The 13,190-nt window shown below is 37.2% G+C and overlaps 3 protein-coding genes across 3 annotated transcripts; 1 reads left to right on the forward strand and 2 right to left on the reverse strand.

The window, feature by feature from the left end:
- Nucleotides 1–5,120: 5,120 nt before the first annotated feature.
- LOC126792474 (uncharacterized) lies at nt 5,121–7,095 on the reverse strand. Its single transcript, XM_050518889.1, has 2 exons — nt 6,960–7,095; nt 5,121–5,762 (listed from the first exon to the last, which is right to left on the reverse strand). Exons 1-2 carry the CDS (start codon nt 7,093–7,095, stop codon nt 5,371–5,373), a joined length of 528 nt encoding a protein of 175 aa, XP_050374846.1. The 3' UTR covers nt 5,121–5,370.
- A 2,401-nt stretch (nt 7,096–9,496) lies between these two features.
- LOC126792475 (uncharacterized) lies at nt 9,497–9,907 on the reverse strand. Its single transcript, XM_050518890.1, has one exon. It carries the CDS (start codon nt 9,905–9,907, stop codon nt 9,497–9,499), a length of 411 nt encoding a protein of 136 aa, XP_050374847.1.
- A 315-nt stretch (nt 9,908–10,222) lies between these two features.
- Nucleotides 10,223–13,119, forward strand: LOC126790251 (SEC12-like protein 2). The gene is made up of 10 exons (XM_050516420.1): nt 10,223–10,538; nt 10,620–10,714; nt 10,830–10,980; nt 11,192–11,283; nt 11,357–11,456; nt 11,765–11,831; nt 11,932–12,052; nt 12,204–12,320; nt 12,407–12,474; nt 12,760–13,119. The coding sequence occupies exons 1-10, from the start codon at nt 10,275–10,277 to the stop codon at nt 12,894–12,896; spliced, it is 1,212 nt and encodes a 403-aa protein (XP_050372377.1). The 5' UTR covers nt 10,223–10,274; the 3' UTR covers nt 12,897–13,119.
- The last annotated feature ends 71 nt before the right edge of the window (nt 13,120–13,190 follow it).

The raw sequence follows: 13,190 nt of genomic DNA on the forward strand, positions 1-13,190 counted from the left end.
TCATTCCCATATATATGTAATGACCATACATGCCATGGCTAACCAGAGTACCATACATTTGATTTGTGTGTGCCTGAGAACGAGACATGAAGCTTCACACAAAGCCTACGTGAGCAAAAAGCCAAAAGGAAAACGAGGAAAAAGAAACGCTTCTTTACATGCCCAAAAAGAAACACTCTTTCAATAAATTTCTTTCCTTTTTCTTTTAAGCAAGAAAATTAGATTGTGAAATTACAACGTTATGAGATATGAAAATTGTTGCGTTCTCTAGGTTCTGATCAATCAAAATCTGCAAAACTAATGTTACAAAAATTTCATTTTCGAGTTTTTCTTTCTTTTAAAGAAACTGCATATATATATTTTTAATCAAAAACACATGCAACAACGTACCTTACAAATAGTCGATTGACATCAACGAGATAATTATCATCATCGTCCCATTTCCTAATATTTAAGAAATGGTCGTGCCACTTCCTTTTGTATTACTCAAAACTCTTTAGTATATTTGGGTGTTACCTTTGAGATTCCAATTTCCATATGCATGTGACCAAAGTTCAAAGAGTTTTGCTCGGAATCTTCTTTATTTTTTTAGACTGGTATCATTGCGTGAGCTCAATCCATGTGAGCAAATGGTAGGGTTTCAAAGGAAAAAGGTTTACCAAAGGTGGAGGCACCAACGGAAAAAGAAATGGGTTTGATTTTTTCCAAGAAACTCTTTTCATTTGTCTTTGGAGATATCTTTCCCAAGCTCTTAATAATCATAAAATAATACAAAGGGTGTTCATTTCCTACTTCCACAACTGTTTCTATCTGCAAGATGTTCTGTTGGCATCAAGTTTACTAGCATGGGTTATTAACCATAACATCGACTTAGTTAGCTTAGTTAGTTACTGAAATAGAAATTATCAATAAATATGTTCGAGAAAGTAATATAAAGAAAATTGAAAGTTCAACTTTCATATAGGTGTGCCTCGATCAATTCCTCTCTTAACTTATCAGTGATTCTTTTTCAAGTCCTGATGATGAGCATCTCAATCAACGAATACGCTTTTTCAATTATCTAATAGAAAACTTACCATAGTTTTATACGTACAATCTTGATCGATGTTTACCCTGATCTCCCATTTTGTGTTATTTGTGCACGAATTTGAACTTTTAATTCTTATCTAATGCATGACTCATAACTGATAATTTTATAAACAGTTTAGGAAAGGAGCACTCTTTTGCATTATTTTCTAATTAATAAGAGCTTGGGAAAGATATCTCCCAAGCAAAGTTATGATAATTTTTATAGAAAGCATCTTTATTTTCATCAGCCGAAATTATATACAATTCGTTAATGTAGGCAATTAGCAAAGTTATTACACTATATTTATCGAGAAATTTTTCAGTCTTTCCGAAAAACCACATGGTAATATCTAATTATCATCTTTTCCAATCACAATTTGACACTCATGATTTAATTTTTTAAATCATATTTAAGCTATTTTATCAAAGATTATTATGATTTTTTTTCTAAAATCCTAGACCCTACTATTGAATACCCTAAACCCTACCCTTTAAATTTTAACCCTAAATTCTAAACCTGAAATACTAGATCAAAATCATCAATACACATGAAGGTTATTTCATAAATAATTAAAAAATATAATTATAATTTTAGTGTAATAAATCAACGAGTTAAAATAAAAAAAAATTAAGAGGTACACTAGATATTGATTCGTGGTTGTCATTGAAAGTTTTTTTTTCATATTTATCAAGCGTGCATTGTTCATGATGAAGGCTAGGGGGCGAAGAACAAGCTCCTTGGTCGGTCAAATAACACTAATAAAGCAGGATCATAATGAGGCTTTGTGTAGAGATTAAAGTCATTAAGTTTAGCCACATGCATGCAAAAGGAGCAATATGACCTCAATCATATCATTTCTCTTTCGGATTGAGATTTAGAAAAGATTTCAGTTCATCCAATTTTGATAGAAGGTCATACAACACTTCAGTCCAACTTCTAGTTCATTCCAATATTTGATTTTGGGATACTCTGCTCGGTAGGAAATTTCCAAGTATATCTATAACCTTGAATTATGAGTCAATAATCATGACAAAGTTGAAAAACAAAATTTAAGAAGAAAGACGAAGAACGAATGGAGTCAATTAAATCACGAATGATAAAGTCGCCTTTATGATTGGAAAAACAAATTTTTCTAGTGTCGAGTGATGTCGGGGAAAAGTGTCAAAGGTGAATGAAGAAAGCTAGCAGCAAGAGAAAGACTCTCACTTTGCCACACTTGTTGGTTTGCATATTTCAGCGATGAGACAAAGTTAGAGACTAAACATGGGAAATTATTCTAAACTTTCATCACACTACAGTTTAGTACAGAACCCAAATCTTGATGGATATTCCAATTCGATAACTTGCTTTAGGGGTCAAGAGAGAACTTCATGAGGAAGTTCACAGCTGCTATACTCCAAAGATCATGTCACTGTAACCGTGTCTGTCTCTACGATCGGTCACATGTTTATGTAAAATTGGACAAAGATTAACAAATTGGTGACGCTGGACTAATCATGGAACCGACAATCAAATTCGTAGGAGTTGATATAAGTCCTCTCACAAACCCCACTCGTTGGAAATAGAGAGCATCACGGAAGAAACTCTTCATAAATGAAGGAACTTCGGACAGAAGGTTAACCTAACTGTAATTTTTGATTTGTTAAGTGTTGACCTATTAAGTCGACCGTGACAACTCTCACTTTCATATTGAACCACCAAAAGTCTCGGACGGGAGATGAGTACAAACTGGTGGCTGCTACTTTGGGAAGTTAAGCTTAAGTTGCTACTGATGTGCTTCTTAAGGAATTTCTGTAGCTCCGATTGAACTGGTCGTAATGCTAAATTCGCATCAGCAATTTGTATTGAGTAATGATGGGAGTCAGGATGAGACCTTATCGGAGTTTAGGTGGAGCTAGTTTTCACCTTGTTACTTGGTTAAATTTAACACATCAAAAGAGTCTGTGATACATTCATTTATCTCCGACTCCTGACATAAATTCTAGAAGATCGGTAGAACTTTGTTGATTTCGTATGGCAAACGGTCTAAAGGGGTCTAGGCTCTTTCATTCAGTCTGGATGGATAATGGATGGGGCTTAATCTCGTAGTATAATTATCATTAATGGTCTGGGACATTGAAGAAATCTTTTTTCTAAACTAATCTGTCGCAGATGTCATTTGCATTTGGAATTTGATATGATAATATTATTGTTGGAAAAAATGGTTTATAAACCATTTAAAACTAAATTTTAATTAATTAATTAAATTAAGTTAAACTTATAATTAATCAAAGATGAACATAGATTTGAGTTCTCCATAATGAGGGCTACAAGATCATATGTTTGTTTGTGTAATTTGGTTTGTGGGTGAATAATAAATTGTCACTCAAAGATGGCTACTTAGAATGAGGGAAATGTATTTGTCCCACATTGGAAAAGAGAAGTGTTGAAAAGACTTTATATAGAATCCATTGTGTATGGATTGTAAATTCGGTTTTGACTTTTCAAATTCTCTTATATGTAACTCATATATGTTATAATCTTTTGTTTTCTATAACAACCATCTTATTCATTGCTGATTGCAAATCCTCACTGTATAAATAACCACTATCTTTTCATTGTAAAATCATCCATTCGAAACACAATCTGCTCTCCCACTCTTATAGTTCTTAGATGTTCACTGTATAAATAGCCACCATCATTTCATTGTTTAGTCGTTCTATCCTGGGAGACAAGCGACAAACATCCTTGCACCGGTAGAGGAGGCGTAAACGTCTTAAGGACAGTGTGGTATCACACACGTCTCGACTAGTTCCTTCATCACCAATCGTTCGGTATTTTGGTTGATTTTCTTTCCATGTTCTTCGTTATTAAAGTTACATGATTTGATTTCTGCTTTATAATTATTTATAATTCAGTTTATTAAATTATATATGCAATATATCACTGCTGCTTCTAACAATTATCTGCGGATATAAGGTATCTGTGAGAATCTGGTCTTCTTTAGTATTTGGGAGCTGATTGTATACTCTAATCTTCGAACTATATCACAGTCAAATGGACCTGAGTGGCTGCTTTGTGCTTCTTTCTACTATTAGCAGGTCATTCTGGTGTTAATAATTGGTTCAAGACAAACACTCATGCTTCCGCAATGGACTATTTCCGACTGAACACTGATGACAGTCAGAGTCTGACAGATTTAAAATTGTTAAAGGCCTTAATGGAGCTGGTGGTGGTAAGCTTTCAATTGGCATTGGCAAAGTCACAAAGGTGGAGTTGTGGGGGGTGATTCATGGCATGGGTGGATTCTAAGAGCTTGGAATGTTAGATCTTAATTTGGTCAATTCTGGTTTCCCAACCTTTCATAATGCTTCTACGAACGGATCACAAAACATCCAACATATAGACACAACGAAGGAAACCAAGGGAATTTTGGACGTAACTTCATTAGTTTAAACTTTGATCATGCTTCTTCAAATGAATATGAGCAAGAGCATTGACATTTTCCAACAATCAACTCATAAGCAAAAGCTTCATTATGAAGGAACATCATGGAACTTAGTCTTGTGCGATTTCCGAGACAAATTAACTAAAAATACAATTCATCCTGAATTAATAGTATGACCCTTATGTGAATTTCAAAATACCACTGGATTTGCTGTTATTAACACCACAGGCATATACTTTGATGCGACTGTAATTGAACTATGAATACTTTCACCTCCTTACTCAAATAAAAGAACATATCCCACCTCACAGTCTCTCCAAAAATGGTTATGGGCAGAAAGCATGGCCGTCTCTGAAGAACTTATGACCCTATAATGGGTTTCCTAATGTAATATATCAAGAAATCACCGATCCTAACTTCAACCCTTCTACCAAAACAATTTATTATTATTATTATTATTATTAACGTATTGACAAAAAGAAGGAACAAAAAAGATATACTCTACTTGCAAATTTGGCGTAGAGCTATTTTGTCATAATCAGCAAGAGGTACTTTAATTCCATTGTTTATAAGAGCATGCACAACTGCATTGACTATAGTCCAAACCATGGGGTGGATTCTAAATTTCATTTTTATCAACTTCAGTCTTGAACAAATAGGAAAGATCAATGAAGAAAACAGAAAATTGAAGCTCCAATCTGTGATTTGAAAGGAAACTTTTTCAATCAGTTGATGCAGAAAGTTATGGTGGAAACAAGTTTTCAATGTATATATTGATCTTTTCATGGATTTCAACATCAGTAGAAGCCTAACAAACCACATAAAATGATTCAATACTCGAACATAACCAAGGTAAAACACATTATTTTATTTACTAACTTGGCCGCGAACTGTCTTCATCATTATCATCAAGAACGAGTTTAACTCCATTGTTTTTAAGAGCATTAACAATAGCCCATACCTTGGTACGGTTCTTGAAACCCTTCTTCTCAACTTCACTATTCACATTAACGTGAATTCCTTGTACCTGCCCCTGGTCAAGACCTTCCACCTTAAGTCGCATAGCAAGCACCTCTCCAACAACTGAAGCTGCCTTTGCATTGCAAGAGCGCCCACACTCCAGTGAGTCCTTAACTGAATGTTCAATTGTTGATGCTGTTACAACAATTCGACCATTATTTCTGTCGACAACATTTGCTGTGATGTACTTCAATGATATGAATAATTGCAGCACATACGCTTCATAACATTCATTCTTTGACACTCCTGCAGTTTCATTTTTAACAAATCCCAATCAGCTATGAAACCAATGGAGCCTTTCCAATGAGGACCATTAAGTGATAATAGTCCTCATTGGAATAGCTCCCATAAAACCAAATATAGTGAAGGAGAAATGAAAATGCCAACAGTCGGGAATTTAATCTCCCCATGGTTAGTGGCAAGCTCTTACAAAACACTCTACAGGGTAAGTATCACAGGACCAGTCACATTAAACTTAGAGGCAACTTTTATGATACTTTTTCATCAAAACAATCTCAAATCTTGGGTGATGTAAACGGAAAAAAAAAAGGACTTCGAAGTGAAAGATGAACTCAATCACATGTGCCTTTCTGCAATATGCAGGTACATTCTCTTTATAACTAATGCTTTATGAGGTCAACATGGCACCGTTCTAACGCTAACATGATTCAAGAGTACAACTCTGATTTGACAACATTCCAAAATTAAAAATATGATAATAAGTCAAGTATGTATTTACATGTAAGTTCGAGCTTCTATTCAAGTATATTGCATACATAAGCCAGGGTGCATAGGCATCTAACCTGAAGAAAAAAACCAACCTTGACCAAACAAATTTCATTTTGTAACAAAAGAGAAACTGTCTAGTAACACATGACAAAACTCTGCATGACCAAAGTAGCAGTGCCATGCTTCACAATTTGCCCTAAAGAAATTCAGCAATTAAGTGGCGTTTTTAACAATCGGATATCACAAATTACCTACAAATGGAAGAACACTAATATACTGGATAAGCAAACAAGTCAAAATACCCCCCTGGTCACTAAACAGGTGATGTCTGCTAAAGCTCCTAATCCAAGTTGACACCAATATTGATCAGACTGTAAATTGACCAAACTGAACAGGATTCATTCTTAACTCATATAACATGTTTTTCTGTAACCGTATACAGAACATAACTCCAACATTAAACCACAAGAGGCATTACAATGAAACCAAACTAGCTTGAAATGTACAATTATATTCCCAGGTAATAAATATCCAAATTGACATGACTTCAATTCTCCTCAAACATGAACAAGTCGATTCCACAGTAAGCACACCCATTCACAAATATCAACAGAACCTTAAATTACCTTCCAATTAAACTGGAAGCTTTCTGATCAACTCCACAGGGTGATAACTCTTCTCTGGTTTCTCAGCTACAAACACAAGCAGAGAAACCAGGCCAAGCAGGAGAAGCCCAAGCTGGAGGAGGCTCAAACCAATCAGAGCTTCTGGCCTTCGATTCTCTCTCCACCGCTGCCATGGAGAAGAAGACGACGGCGAGACGAAGAGAACTGGACTGGTGACACCCCATTTTATTACACACAGTCTCCCCAATATAGATCCAAGGGCTGAGACTATTCGTTGAAATCGACGGCCGCAGATCGACTTCCTAGGTTTCCTAGCTTTCTTTCTGGGTCATGTTTACTGAACCGTAATGAGCTCGAGAGGGAATGTGAAATAGAAAAAAAGGGAGAGACGAAGAGTCATTCCTGTATCACATGTTTACTTATAGTCAAGAATGAGAAACAATCTCCGGGATGATTCCCACGTTGTCGTCTCAATGGACGTAAACACCCTGGAGCCAGATGGACTCGAATATTGACATGACAAATATTCTACAATATAGCCAATGCCTTATCATTAGCTCATGGCCGCACGGCTGTGAGCACTGAGATATTCAATTTATATCCTAGCAGTGCACTCGTCTCTTCCTGTATAACTATAAATTCACCTTCGTTATAGCTTCACAAATTTATTTTTATTTCACTCAAAAACCTAGCTACAGAAACATTTTCATCGGAGACCAAATTAATACTACGAGGACTATCTGACCTTTGAAGAAAGTACTGGCACAAATAATCCTTGTGACAATATTACAGAGGAAAAAAGACGCATCGAGCTCTCGTTCAAACTAAATAAAAGGTGAAGAATGCCACATCTGGCAGTAGTAGGGAGGTTACGACAGAAGCAAATTAGAAATAGCACATATCTGTACAACTATGATGAGTAAAATTGGGGTTCGTCTGGGGTACATCGCTGTACACCATACAACAGGTGTTGAATGGCTGGCAAGGGCTGTCATTTTCTGCACGCAGTGGTGGTGGTGTGTTTTAGCGGTTGGATTTGCCGGCGTATCCCATACAGCCGCGTAGGATAGAATTTTCCGTAAAATTGTCCCTTTGGATGTGATTTACAAAATGTTCCATTTTCCGTAACATTGCAAGAAACACTTCCAGATGCCACTCATCTGTTAACACTTAACACATTGGACCTAATAATCATATCGAAGGATGAAAATAACAGATTTTACACTCGCTCACTTGTACTGAAAATTAATATATCCCCATCTGTTTCCATTATTACATCGACTGCTTAATAGTTAATAATACCAGACACCACATTGTGATGGAACATGAACAAAATTACTCAATTGCAATGAAAATTCATCTAGCCCTCCATTTAAACCTCAAAAACTCTCCCTGCTAGGAGAGACTGTCCTCATAGTTTTAATTCTTTAATCATCGGAAGCAGTTCAATGTTCTTGTTATCCGTTTGCATTATTCACCTTCTCACTGTGGAGTCGAAAGAAATCAGAAAATGCACCATTTGCTCAAATCTACATGGATTCATTGTGAATAAAACACAAACCGGAAGGGCTGAAGTACAGTAGCCAGGTCGAAACTCTAACTACAGAAGTCAATTTCAATTTGTAAATTCAAAAACTAGTACATACTATGCATGTAGTATACGTGTAGACACATGAAATTTAATGAAGTAAATTATCTTCGTTAAATAATTAAATCGACCAAAAGCCCGATAAAATTGCACAAGGTCAAAAGTCAACAAAGTTAGTGCGGATCTGAATAAAACTCGTGTTAGCACATAAACGGATGATCGTAATCAAAGCTACGTGATTCCGAATTGCAGCAGAAAATTGAATGTCATTGACGATTCGAAATGGTAATCGGACATTTGATTAAATTAATAAATTTATTAACGGTCATAATTAAATCAATTATTTTATGTTTAATTTAGTTATGAGAATAATTAATTTTAAATTAATCGGAAAATACATATTGATTTAATTATACAATTAAAGAATTTATTATTTTAGTGTCATTAAAATATTCTACAAAATAGAAACCTTGACACTATAAATATACCCTTTCAACATGAAGAGAGGGGGATTTTTTAGACTTGGAGAAGAAGGAGAGAAATCACTTGAGCAAAAATCACTCTCGACAAATCCCGAAGTCTCTCAAGTCCACGAAGATCATCAAATCCACGAAGAATCGTCAAGCCACCAAATCGCTCGTTCTTCATCAAATCCAAATCCAACCTCAAGTCCACGAAGAATCATCAAGCGGCCAAATCGTTCGTTCTTCATCAAATCTAAATCCAACCTCAAGTCCACAAAAAATCATCAAGCGGTCAAATCGCTCGTTCTTCATCAAATCCAAATCCAATCCAAACTCAAGTCCACGAAGAATCATCAAGCGGCCAAATCGCTTGTTCTTCATCAAATCAAATCCAAATCAAACTCAAATCCTCAAGATCAAGTGCATGTCACCTTTGAGCCAAATCACATACGGAGATAGAATCAGAGGAGTTCACCAAAGATTGTAACCCTGCGCTTGATATTCAATAAATTACATTTATTTGTACACGTGTCTGCATTCTCGTTTGTTTTCAGATTGTCGTTTTACAGTACGTTACAGAGAAGGTGAGCTCTCAAACTTGTCCCCAAACTTGTAGGAGAAGGTGAGCTCGCCCTGATGGCTACCGAAGCACCGGAAGTAGGGTAGCTGGACCGGAAATGAGATGAGCTTCATGTCATTGGCGGAGTCGAAGAGGTCCTTGAGGGGGACGTGGACGGAGCCGATGGGCTTGACGTGGATTCTATCGAGGCAGGCGATGTTAAAGTGGAGGGTGCCCATGCAGAAGAGCTTGATCACAATGGAGAAGCTGGGGTTGTGTTGGGCGAGTAGAGAGTTGTCGAGGGCGAAGGACATGGAGACAGTGTCGGTGGGGTTTGTGTCGCAGTTTGGGACGATTTCGGTTCCCTTTTTCTGCTTGCCGTTGCGGGTGTCGCCTTGGAGAGAGACCATGGCGGAAACCTCCATCTTTAAACCTTTGATCACGTCGAACAAGTTTCAAGTTTCAGATGATTTTTCATCGAGAGAAATATGTTCCAAAAATGATTGGAGAGTCGTCAAGCTTAAACACGTATATATGACAATGAACCCATTTCTGTGTTGGAAAAGGAGACCCAAGTCGAAATGGAAATCAATTCTAAAACAAGAGGGAAATGGAGTCTCGAACCGCGTTAAAACAGAAGGACTGAAGTTGGTGAAACTCTAACTACAGGGGTCAAAATGAAATATAATAAACATTAAGAGGCTCAACCTGTAAAGGCGTTCAGTGTTGTAGACTGCGATCTCTCATTTCTTCACAGAGAGAGAGAGAGAGAGAGAGAGATCTGAATCCGATATGGAAGCCGTGAATCACATCAAGTACGGCATCCCTTTCTACGCCGTCGGCTGGGCTCCCGACGCCGTTCCTCTCTCGTCGCAACCGGAGAATGACAACGACAACCAAACCTCTCAGAAAACCGACACCGAGTCGACTCCGTCGGTACCGGACTCCAGCCACATCGTGCTGGCCGGCGGCGGCGGCGAGGGAAACAGCGGCGTCAAAAACGCCGTCGTTCTCGTCCGGTTCGATCCCGCTTCAACCTCTATCTCCCACGAGCCTGTAAGTAGATCATTCTACTTCTTAATTAGTTATAATTGACAAGATTAGGATGTAATTAAGTGATTTGCGCTTGATTTTCAGGTGGCGAAGCTCAGCTTAGGCTCGGAGCTGCCGTATAGAATGGCGGTTCATCCCGGCGTCGACGGCCTCGTTTGTGCGTTTCCTGAGAGCTGCAGGTTGTTGATTTTATGCATTTTGGATTGTTAATTAGACTTGCATTGTTGAATTAGGTTTTTTGATTCCGATGAGATACGTGTTGTGCTTATATTTCGATGTGGTTTGGTTGTCTAGTTGGTTAGTGTGGGAGAAAGAAGTGAAGGAGGGAGCTCATAAGCTAAGTGTGAAGCAATCTGATAGAGTGCTGGAGCAATTGCAAAATGTAGGGCAGCAGTTGGCGCTGACGTTTAATAAAGACGGCTCGGTGCTTGCCACCGGAGGCGAGGTGGGGGTTTCGTTCACTTTGTATTGTGTTATGCTTGTTAGTGAACTTCTAAAAATGATTTTCTTGGTGAACTTTGATGTGTACTGAACAGCCGTTTAGATTTTCAGTTTGGTTATATGCTATAGATTGTTTTCGACTGTGGGATTAATAACACAGCAGTAATTTTATTTTTCTACGTTGTCCTATAATGGTCTGATTTGGTGCAGTGCAGGATGGAAAGGTGAGAGTTTTCAAGTGGCCCAGCATGGAAACTATGTTCACCGAAGATCAAGCTCATAAAACAGTCAAGCAGTTAGATTTCAGGTTTATTAAAACAAATTGTGTACCTCCTTTATATGTATTGTGTTGATGATGATCTGACTTGGTTGTCTTGCAGTCATGATGGGAAATTTCTTGTTTCCTTGGGACAAAGTGGCCCTGGTAGAGTCTGGGATGTGAGTTCTGCTGCAGTTGTAGCTACTTTACCAATTGAAAAGGTGGGTAGTTACTGATAATTATTCAATTATGAAACAGTCGGAATATTAAGTTATTAACTATATTGGTTAGAACATCTTTGCCATAGTAAAGTGGCATAGGTGCTTCCGTTCAAGGAGATTTATTTTATTTTCCTTTGAATATAAGCTTTACTGCATATACCTATTCCTATGGTGTCATGAGTCATTAACCTTTGTTTCTATCATCTACTGTTAACAATTTGTGATAGCAGATATTCATATTTTTGTGTTTAAATGACTAGACTTATACATTTGGGTTATAACTATGAGACTTTTCATAATCTATGCAGAATGAGATCTTCTGTGCATGCAAATTTTCTCTATCGAACAATGGGAATCAAGTTCTACATCTTGCAGGTAAACCTTTGGTGTGAAAAAAGCTAGTGTTCTGTCTCAGAAAAATATGGGTGTTACATTAGTTTTTCATGACTTAACCGTTTCAACTATGATAATTCAGATAAAGATGGAATCATTGCAACATGGAACACAACCACATGGAAGAGGGTTCAATCCAAGCGAATTACACGAGATGGCATCATGTCCTTTGATGTGTCAGCTGATGGAAAGCTCCTTGCATGGTCAGTTCATCTTGGATGCTTGGTGTACAACTTGTTGTCAAATGCATAATTTTAATTTTTAGATAACACTTTTGTAGTACTTGCTATCAAAATTATATATCTCTGTTTCTGGAAATAGAGTACTTTACACTTGTGATCAATGAACATGCAGTGGCACAACTTCTGGAGATCTTCTGATACTAAAGTCAGCTGGATTGCAGATTCATAAAGTTGTCCCAAAAGCGCACACTGGTTTTGTAACTGCATTAAGCTTCTCTCGTGATTCAAGGTCTGAAAACTAGCAACGTTATGTTTTTCATGGGTAATAATTATGCATAATTTCTTTACCCTAAAAAATGATGATCTTTGATGCAGAGTTTTGGCTTCCACATCAATGGACTCAAGTGCAAGGGTGTCCACCGTTGAGGAGGTGAATAAAAAGGGTAAGTTCCTATCATCGTTTTCAGCTTTTGTTGCACATTACTTTGCAGTTGTCATGCCATGGTTAGACATCCCTCCTCAGCGTAGTTATATTGAGTCTAGTAATACTAGGTTTAAGGTGTAGAAAGAATTTGGAGGATAATTCTTGAGAGAGAAACAGAAGCCTATTCAATAGACTATTGATGCCGTATTTGTTTATTTCAATGTGTTGTCTTGGATCTTATTTCTCTTCTACTTTCTTTTAATGAGTGAAATCGTTATCAATCATGCTGTTGCTTTGGTTGCAGGAGTGAACTTATGGGTCGTTATACTCATTATCCTCGTATCCATTCTCGCATATTTCTATAATGATCCTGAGAGCTGGACGATGTTGAAGTCAGAATTGGAGAAAGTTTACAGCTTGTGGCAGAAAAAAGGACTCTAAATTTGCAGAGAACAGCTCGCTGCTAATCATGGAGCCTAAAGTGGTGATTTTGATAGCTTGTTATAGGATATATTAGCTGGGGTGGGATGTTAAAATCCACAATCCCAACCCGTTTGTAGTATGAGATCAACCGAAGCTCTTTGAATTGTTTATATTGTCGCTCCTCCTAGTTCTCTTGTGCACATATCAAGTTTATCACAAACAAAGATCTTACGTTTTCGTATATTTATATGATCAAGATATTTTTGTACTTCTTCATATTGTTAATCACGTATTGTTCCGATATTAGATTGA

Source organism: Argentina anserina, chromosome 4 (assembly GCF_933775445.1).
Source record: "Argentina anserina chromosome 4, drPotAnse1.1, whole genome shotgun sequence".
Classification (NCBI taxonomy): domain Eukaryota; kingdom Viridiplantae; phylum Streptophyta; class Magnoliopsida; order Rosales; family Rosaceae; genus Argentina; species Argentina anserina.

Coding starts and splice junctions, on each gene's coding strand:
- LOC126792474 (XM_050518889.1), bottom strand. CDS start 7,095: ATGGGGTGTCACCAGTCCAGTTCTCTTCGTCTCGCCGTCGTCTTCTTC. Junction 5,763..6,959: donor GGCTTCTCCTGCTTGGCCTG/GTTTCTCTGCTT, acceptor ATGAAACTGCAG/GAGTGTCAAAGAATGAATGT.
- LOC126792475 (XM_050518890.1), bottom strand. CDS start 9,907: ATGGAGGTTTCCGCCATGGTCTCTCTCCAAGGCGACACCCGCAACGGC.
- LOC126790251 (XM_050516420.1), top strand. CDS start 10,275: ATGGAAGCCGTGAATCACATCAAGTACGGCATCCCTTTCTACGCCGTC. Junction 10,715..10,829: donor GCGTTTCCTGAGAGCTGCAG/GTTGTTGATTTT, acceptor TTGGTTGTCTAG/TTGGTTAGTGTGGGAGAAAG. Junction 10,981..11,191: donor TGCTTGCCACCGGAGGCGAG/GTGGGGGTTTCG, acceptor GGTGCAGTGCAG/GATGGAAAGGTGAGAGTTTT.